This window comes from Zingiber officinale, chromosome 6B (genome assembly GCF_018446385.1).
Source record: "Zingiber officinale cultivar Zhangliang chromosome 6B, Zo_v1.1, whole genome shotgun sequence".
NCBI lineage: Eukaryota > Viridiplantae > Streptophyta > Magnoliopsida > Zingiberales > Zingiberaceae > Zingiber > Zingiber officinale.
The window spans coordinates 119912021-119921742 of record NC_055996.1 but is presented as its reverse complement, the minus strand read 5'-3'; the positions used below and the strand labels follow the sequence as shown (position 1 = coordinate 119921742).

Sequence of the window (9722 nt, the reverse complement as noted above, 5' to 3'; positions counted from 1 at the left end):
ATTCATATTATCTGAGTATGTTGTGACTAAGTAGTGGTTGTGTTGTATTCTCAGATGCCTCCTAGACGCTAGATTACACCGCCCCCACCACCCCCGTTGAATGTCAGCGAGCAGGTGTTAGTTGGCCTGGCTTATTTACTATGTCAGAATGTCGGCACCTCTTAGGTGGCGAGAATTGAGATTTCATACGAGAAATTTCATAAGATGGGACCCCCGGAGTTCACGAGTTCCACTGATCCATTCGTTGCTGAGGGATGGGTCAGATCCTTGGAGACGATTTTTCGTTACATGGGACTGGAGGATGCAGCCAAAGTTAGTTGCGCCATCTTCCAGCTGAAGGATAATGTTGCCCTTTGGTGGGAAGGGGCTGAAAAGACTGTGAATATGGAGACTCTGACTTGGGAGGAGTTTAAAAAGATTTTCTACAACAAATAATTTACACCTGATGTCCAGGCGCGACTAAAGAGGGAGTTTAGGAACCTCCGACAGGGGGATATGTTTGTGGCAGAGTACGTCAAGAAGTTTGATAGGGGTTGCCACTTTGCGCCCCTCATTGCTGATAACCCCGCGGAGAAACTACAGTATTTCGTGGATGGCTTGAGTCCCGCTATTCGCAGAGATGTGTTGATGTCAGATCCTACAGATTATGCCATAGCACTAAGGAAGGCTTTCAGGTTGGAGCAGACCCTGAGGTATTTACAGGCAGAGGCATAGAGGAAGAAGCCATTTTATTCACAGATTTAGCAGTAGTCATAGGCGAAGAGACAGTTTACTGGACCTCAGAGGTTGCAGGGACAGCAAAGCCAGCAGTAAAACCTTCCGGTTTAGGGAAGCCACAGGGTCAACAGGCTTCGAAGCCTGCGATGCAGCTGGAGAAACCTACTTGTCAGACTTGTAGACACCAGCATGTGGGGAAGTGTCTGCTAGGAGCTGAAGTCTGCTACAAGTGTAAGCAACCGAGCCACCTGTCCTTTGATTGCCCACAGCTGAGGAGGCCTGTGACAGGGAGAGTTTATGTGATGCAGACTGAGGAGGCTAACCCAGACACTACCTTGATTACAGGTAACTTTACGCGCTTTATTTTAGGCTTTCAAATATTCAAGATAGTAATCTATGCTACTTTATTACTCGAACCTTAGCTCTTTTTATTCTTTATGCGAATATCGACCTATGTGTATGCGTAATACTCGAGTGCAGGCAGAATATTGGTTGTAGGAGCAACCATCAAAGCTCTGTTAGATTCAGGGGCTACTCATTCTTTTATTTCACATGCATTTGTGCATCGTAAGGGATTACTTCGGAGGGTCTAACAGAAAGTCTACTAGTGACGATTCCTTCTGGAGAGGAGCTGAGTACGGCTAGCACCGTCTAGAATCTCGAGATGGTGCTGCAAGGCCATACTATGTATGCCGATTTGATAGTACTTCCCATATCAGAGTTCGACATCATTCTAGGGATGGACTAGTTGTTAGAGAATTAAGCAATTGTTAGAACCCCAAGGTTATTTTTGGTGTGATCAACCAAGTTAGGCTAGGTCATATTATTTTCTAATCCCTGTGTCTAAGTGTGCAGGAGCTTAGAATCACAGGAAGTCGAGCGGAAAACACGGCTAGCGAGAAGGACGACATTGGAGAGAGTCGATGGGCTCGGTGCGTCAGAGGGACGAGATGCTGCGGGAGAGTACGCTGGTGGATAAGAAGGACGTGCACGACGTTCGAGGGATGAGACGTCAGAGAGGAAGCCTGCTTGAGGAAAAGGCTGAAATTAGGTTCGAGTGAGCCTTATTTCGGTTAGCCGAAATCACCAGGCGATCGGAGCAACGGAAGAGCTAGAGTGGAGCTATGGAGCTGCTAGAGGTGCCTTCAACAGGAGTTGAAGGTGCCTCTGCGACCTTCAAGCATAAGGCGCCTTCAATGGCTGAAGGCACCTTCAACCAGCCATGGAAGGCACCTTCGACCAGGCAATCTGGCTATTGACGGAAAGGATAAAGTTTTATCTTGTGCCATGCTGGAGGCGCCTTCCATCCCTATGGAAGGCGCCTTCAACCTAAGGATAAGTTTTTCCAGTGGCTATAAAAGGACCCCTGGACCTAGGAAAGAAATAATAACTTCAGTATTCAGTTTCCTAGTCTTTTCTGAGCTATTAACGAGTGTAAAAGGCTTCTCCGCCATCGGTAAAGGAGATTCTTAGTGAGTGTTCTCTTGTCTTGGATTAACAACCATCTAGGTTGTAACCAAGTAAACTCTTGTGCCTTTTACTATTTTTTTAAGTTGTTGGTTTTGCTATAATTGCATTACTGATCCGAGCCGAAAGATCAAGAAGGTGTTTTATTTTTATGTTTCAAGCAACTCGACCCTCTCCAGCCGGCCTACCCGAACCAACAGTAATCGACTTTCAGTGCAGGGCAGTCCAACTGCGTCCTTTGGGAGGAGAACCTTTCACTTTTGTGGTAGCGAAGAATTCGAGGAAGCCTCGGCTTATATCATTCTTACAAGCAAGGAAGCTCATTGACAGTGGTTGCCTGTCATTCTTAGCCAGCATTACAGTGACTACGACACAAGATGGTCCTTCTATTCCTGATGTGGAAGTTGTTAGGGATTATGCAAACATCTTTCCTGATGACGTTATAGGGATTCCACCGGATCGAGAGGTGGAGTTTTCTATTGAGTTGCTGTCAGACACATTGCCAATCTCTAAGGCACCATATCGTCTTGCTCCTACTGAGATGAAAGAGTTGAAGGAGTAGATTTAGGAGTTACTAGACAAGGGGTTCATTCGCCCTAGTGTTTCTCCCTGAGACGCACCTGTCTTATTTGTGAAGAAGAAGGACGGTAGCATGAGGCTATGCATCGACTACAGGGGGCTGAATTCGATGACCATCAAGAACAAGTATCCATTGCCCAGAGTGGAGGATCTCTTTGATCAGTTGCAAGGAGCTTCGATATTCTCAAAGATAGATCTTCGTTCTGGTTACCATTAATTGAAGGTGAGGGAATCAGATGTGCATAAGACATCATTCAAGACTCAATGTGGTTACTATGAGTTCTTGGTGATGTTATTCGGGCTAACCAATGCTTCAGCTGTCTTCATGGACCTCATGAATCATGTATTTCAGCCGTATCTTGACCAGTTTGTCATCGTCTTCATTGATGACATACTCATTTATTCTCAGAGCAGAGAAGAGCATGGTCAACACTTGAGGACAATACTGGGGGGTCTGAGAGAGGGTAGGCTCTATGCGAAGTTCAGCAAGTGTGAGTTCTGACTAGAAAGGGTTACTTTCCTTGAGAACATCATTTCTAGTAAGGGAGTGGAGGTTGATCCGTCCAAGGTGGAGGCAGTCAGAGAGTGGGAAGTGTCGAAGAATGCATTGGAGATTCATAGTTTTCTGGGGTTAGTGGGCTACTATCGAAAGTTCATCAAGGGTTTTTCCTCTATTGCAGTGCCCTTGACTGCGCTGACAAAGAAGAATGCCAAGTATGTATGGAGCCCGGAGTGCCAACACAGTTTTGATACTTTGAAGCAAGCTCTCATATCAATGCCCGTCTTAGCTATGCCATCAGGGCAAGGTGACTATGTGGTCTAGACGGATGCGTCTAAGCTAGGCCTAGGCACAGTATTGATGCAAGGTGACAGGGTTATCGCTTATGCCTCTAAACAGTTGAAGGTTCATGAGAAGAACTACCCTACTCCAGATCTCAAGCTAGCGGCGGTCGTGTTTGCACTTAAGATTTGGACCACTATCTGTATAGAGAAAAGTGCAAGATCTTCACCGACCACAAGAGTCTGAAATACTTTTTCACGTAGAAAAAGCTAAACATGAGTCAATGCTCTGAATAGGAAGACTACAGTGATCGCACATCTATCAATTTCAGGGCCTTTGCAGCGGGATCAGAGTCTTGGGTTAGAGGTTTATACAGCTGGTCGAGCCCCGAGACTGAAATCCTTGATTGTGTAGTCTACACTATTAGACTGCATCTGCATAGCTTAGATGAGTGATGAGCAATTGTAGAAGTGGAGACTGAGAGATGAGGAAAAGGGAAGTGGGTTGTACACCGTGAGTGATGGGGTTGTGAAGTACAAGAGTCAATTTTGGGTCCCTACAGAGGATGCATTGAGAGAGCTAATCATGACAGAGGCCCATACATCACCATATTCCATTCACCTAGGGAGCACAAAGATGTGTAAGGATCTTCAACAATTGTATTGGTAGCCGAGCATGAAGCGTGATATCCATCATTATGTGTCCGAATGTTTGACATGCCAGCAAGTCAAGGTCGAGCATCAGCGAACAGCTGGGTTTCTAAGACCACTCCCTATTCTCGAGTGGAAGTGGGAGAATATTTCGATGGATTTCATCGTAGGATTTTCGAGGACAGTTAGAGGCTCGAATTCTATTTGGGTAATTGTGGATCGTCTCACCAAATCAGCACACTTCTTGCTATTTAAGACTACATTCACCATGACGCAGTATGTAGAGTTATATATTCGGGAGATTGTCAAATTGTATGGGATTTCAGTGTCAATTATATCTGATTGAGATACCTACTTTACATCCACCTTTTGGAGGAGTCTTCACGCTTCATTGGGGACGAAGCTACAGTTCAACACCGCTTTTCATCCCCAGACTGATGGTCAGACAGAGAGAGTGAACCAAATACTAGAGGATCTGCCACGAGCTTGTGGTATTGATTTCCAGGGGAGTTGGGAAGCCAAGCTACCCCTAGTAGAATTCACCTATAATAACAGTTTCCAAGCCTCCATCGGAATGACATCGTATGAAGCGGTCTATGGGAGGAAGTGTAGGTCACCTACTCACTGGGATGAGGTAGGTGAGAGGGCAGAGTTGGGTCCAGAAATTGTTCAGCAGATGACGGATACAGTGAGGAGGATCAAAGATAGAATGAGGACTGCTCATAGTCGACAAAAGAGTTATGCAGATTTGAGAAGGAGGGACTTAGAGTTTGCAGTCGGGGACCATGATTTTGTGAAAGTAGCTCCAATAAAGGGAGTGATGAGATTTGGGAAAAAGGGAAAGCTAGTGCCCAGATACATAGGACCTTTCGAGATCCTTAACCGAGTTGGGACTTTGTCTTATCGTATAGCTCTACCTCCGAGCCTAGCAGCAGTACACAATGTCTTCCACATCTCAATGCTCCGAAAATACGTGTTGAACCCTTCCCACGTGTTGCACTATGAACCTCTATAGCTCTCACTGCATTTGACTTTTGAGGAGAGGACTATACAGATTTTGGGTAGACAGGATCGAAAACTACAGAATCGAACAATCCCAATAGTAAAAGTCAAGCGGCTGAATCATTCAAAAGAGGAAGCTACTTAGGAAGTGTAGGCGGATATCAAGGAGCGCTACCCCGAGCTTTTCAATAAGTCTACGAATTTCGAGGATAAATTTTTTTTAAGGAGAGAGTATTGTAGTGTTCAAAATTTTCACTACTAAATCGCATGCTCTAGTATTATTTTCAGTAGTAGTATTACGAATTTTATTCGACTATCATATTATTTGAATTATTTAAATCATTTAATGATGAGTTCTTTTAGAAGTTTAGCTTTGATGATATGAGACTCGAAAGGAGAGGACGGGAACACCGAGGTAAAGACTATTTAATAAAATATATTCTTGAGCTTACTTTTCTTACCTTGGAGAATTTTAAAAGTAGAGGGGAGGCCGGGGGTAAATTTAAGAGATTTTTTTGAGTTAATTTCACAAATTAGTGTTTAGAAGGGGTTAATTGCTAGTTTTTTTTACTAGCACTCTTATAACTATCATTTAGCAACTTTATAAAGACAAAAAAAACAACAACAAACCCTAAAACCACTTAGTCTCCTCTTATATACATCTAATTGATCGGCTATAGAAGGGAGAGTGCACAAAATCATTCCATTGGAAAAAAAAGGGAGAGAAGGAGCCAACACTAGAACATTTGGCCGCCCCCCTGGCTTTCTCTTTCAATTTTCAAGCTTCGAATTTAGAGAATTCAGGGGTGTTCATGTGTTCCCTAGCCTCCTTCGCCGCTTTGTGATGTCGTGGTTGTAAGTTATTCACGTGAAGGCAAGTACAAAGTTTTCTTGATGCACCATTCACACATATGTATTACATGTCATAATATATGCTTTCATTCTTCGTTTCAGTCATAACATGTTGTTAAAGTTGATGATTTATGATATTCTTTACATGTCAAGGCTGTCTAGGGGTGTGTGGGTTCAAACGGGGAGTAATTTGGATTAGAAATGAATTAGTTATAAATTTTATGGTCAGAACATGCGCTGGTTTATTGCCAGTACACGACCAATGAATTTGTTTGAGTTATACATGTTGTTTCTTGGGTCTTCACGGTTAGGATCAAGTCCAGGTGATAGCCCTTCGAGTTAGGATTGTGTGGGATCAAACGAAGAGAAATTTGGATTAGAAATGAATTAGTTATGAATTTTTTGGTCAGAACGTGCACTAGGTTGCTGCATGTGCACGACCAGTGTGTTTGTTTGAGGCATACATGTTGTTTCTTGGGTCTGCAAGGTCAGAATAAAGTCCAGGTGATATCCCTTCGAGTTAGGATTGTGTGGGTTCAAACGGGGAGCGATTTGGTTTAGAAATGAATGAGTTATGAATTTTATGATGAAACTACATCTTGTCAGGGCAGAATTGAGCAAGTTGAGTTTTTGGGTTCTTAGGGTAGTCGGTTGACTGGGAATATTATTTGATTTTTTTTTTGTTAAGCATATTTTATGATGTTCCAGTAGTTATTTCAAAATTTTAGTTCAAAGAAAGAAAAGAGTTTTAAGATTTGAGACGAGGAATTTTGAATGAAGTGACTTGACTATAGTTGCTCTTTGAAGGATATGGGGCCGAGAGACGTCTCGTTTGACCATATCAAATTGACGCATAGTGGACTTCGAAAAAGTACAGGGGTGCCCTACACTTGACGAGTATGGATTCCAGATAAGGATTGGGATGTTATACCAGCCTATGGTTGGATGGTGCTTGATCAAGCGACTTGAAATCGAGTTGCCATAGTCTGGTAGCTAACTTCCTAAGGAAAAGAAAAAAAAGATTATTTGAGCAAGTCCATTTCTATTTTTCTTTGCTTAAGAACATTTAATCAAGTGTACTCAAATTAAAACGGCATGTGTTTGCATATTTTGTACTAGTTAATTATGAATTTTGTACTTGTTGAGTATTTAGAGTCACTATGGTTATTATGTGCAGGTGAGCATGAGTCAGAAGCTGAGGGGCCGGATTCGTGAGTAAACTGCATTACAAAAAAAGACACTCGACCCAATGACAGTTATGTTTCTGCATGATTTATAGGGAGGTGATATGGGAGGACTAAGAATAATAATAATAAGAAAATTGAAACTATTCTAGCTGCAAGAAGATGCTTTTAATTGTTTGGGATGATGGAAAATATTTTTTTTTATGGGTTGTAGCATTTATTTCGAGTTTTGATTATTCCGTCCCTAAACTTGGTCTTTATCGATTCGAGGAGTTATCTTACAAAATTTATAGCATTCATTTCAAGTTTTGACGATTTCATCCCGAAACTTGGTATTTATTGATTCAATGATTTATCTTTAAAAAAAATTGGGTGTTTCACAAATAGTTTCCAACTTTCATCCACATAACAATCAAAAGACTACCGTTATTAACATGCTCTTAAGCCCGTTGGATAGTGTGCTATGCATTCCATCTCATCTCCTCAGTTACTCCACCTCCATGTCCTCTGTCACCCCCTTGGTGTCATCTCCTACACCTGTATCATTTACATTGTGAGTCCACCAACCCGCAAATATATTTCCCACAAGTAGGTACATGATAGAAACAGTAGAGCAATATTTGGAATCAGGAATTATAAACATGAACTTTCTTTACAATTTGACTTCAAGCAAAATCAAGCATGCTATAATATCCACAATAAAAGAACTTCTACATCATTTATTACGAGTACAAGTTGTATTTAATAACATACACAATACAAAAAACTTCAACATAATTTACCATCACTAAGCATGATGCATTTGTGGTAATCTTTATTAGAGCACAGTCATTCATCCCATATTCATTTGTGGTAATCTTTATTAGAGCACAGTCATTCATCCCATATTCATGACCCATTGGGAGGTATCTCCTAAGAGAACATAAATCATTTATCCATAGTCATTCTATATTTCTTTATCATTCATGTTTGGAAAAGCCCTCCCTGGAGCTTATCCCAAGGCACTCATCCCGTATTGTCACCACTCATGCCCATATTCATTTAATATACCATATGAGGATAAAAAAAACACAATCAAAACATATTATTGTACACGTACATAGGCATGGTTATTATATTGACATTCATACATGATCTATTGGGAATTGTATGCAAACGAATGTGAATCAAAGGATCGTAAAGAAATAATGGAACAACAAATACTTTTTATGCATAATCTATTGGTAAATCTGTGCAGAATTTATACAACTTAAGGACCAAAAGGAAATAATGTTAGCACCACTACTTAACAATACCACTTTCCTATTCGAGAGAACTACCCAGAAAAGAGGAATCATTTATCATCTCACGATCACATTCTTAATGAACCAAAACTCCATTTTGACTTTGATCAGAGATTCTGAAGCTATTTTAAAGAGCCAACACCCAAAACCAAATTGCAAATCCCACAATTTACATGCATAGTAATTAGGCATATTCTCATAAGAAGAGCTACATAAAACGCCAAACATTTCATGAATAACTTCGGCATTTCGAGATAGCAAGGAGAAACAACTACTAATGAAATTTGAACAGAGGTATAGCAAGTTTCCTGTTATGAAAGTAAACTAAAATTGAATTGCAATCCCACCCTCTTTGTTCAACATTTTCATCTATTATGAAGTAACGAACAAGAACTTCGATTCGAATCCCAATCTCCCAAATCAAACCCCCACTTTTAGATCTTACCAAGAACACAAAAGTGACATGTCTTGAAGAAACAAGATAGATACAAGATAGTTCACAATCGACCGAATCTTTCTCGAGGAAATCCAGAGTTACAACAAAAAACAAGAACACAACAAATCACAAATCACCTTCTACACCCCTTACTAAAACTCATCAAGATAAGAAAAACTGATTCTCATTTCAATCGCATATACTGAAACAAAAAGAATCTAGAGCAAAACATAGAAAATCGAGCAAAAATCCCTAGCATCGAATAGGAGAACATCCAAACACTTATTCTTGGCTACCTAAAGAAAACCCTGTCCTATACCTACAAGGGGAAAAGCTACTTGCCTTTCCCTATTTGGTGCCACTGTCGGGTGCCAGGAGGAAGCGACCAACGGGCTGGATTGGAAGGAGGAGGAAGATTGGTTTGTCGATGAACGATGGCCGGCGAGGAACAACCATACGAGAATCAGGAGACAGGACTGAAGCTTGTTGTTGGCTTTGGGCTGCTCCAGCAAACGAGCGGCATCGAATAGCTAGACCGGGCGAAGAGGCATCAATGGGGAGTGTCAGATGGGAAAAAAATCGGGAGGGGTGAGCGGCGGAAGGTTTTAGGGCAGTTAAACTTATGGTTTAATAATGAACTTAGGTTTATATACTCAATCAACTCCCAACTTAATTGGGTGTTCCAACAGACTTTTATCGGGTTTAATATATCTATCCTCTTAAAACGTGTCATACAAATTCATTTAAAATCTTAAAAAAAATTTAAAAATT

At 41.3% G+C, this 9722-nt stretch overlaps 1 protein-coding gene across 1 annotated transcript; it reads left to right on the top strand.

Annotated features, from left to right (window-relative positions):
- Positions 1-204: 204 nt before the first annotated feature.
- LOC121991469 lies at positions 205-2746 on the top strand. The gene is made up of 4 exons (XM_042545466.1): positions 205-378; positions 454-581; positions 635-1062; positions 2535-2746. Exons 1-4 carry the CDS (start codon positions 205-207, stop codon positions 2744-2746), a joined length of 942 nt encoding a protein of 313 aa, XP_042401400.1.
- The last annotated feature ends 6976 nt before the right edge of the window (positions 2747-9722 follow it).

Coding starts and splice junctions, on each gene's coding strand:
- LOC121991469 (XM_042545466.1), top strand. CDS start 205: ATGGGACCCCCGGAGTTCACGAGTTCCACTGATCCATTCGTTGCTGAG. Junction 582..634: donor AACCCCGCGGAGAAACTACA/GTATTTCGTGGA, acceptor TGTTGATGTCAG/ATCCTACAGATTATGCCATA. Junction 1,063..2,534: donor AGACACTACCTTGATTACAG/GTAACTTTACGC, acceptor TGTCATTCTTAG/CCAGCATTACAGTGACTACG.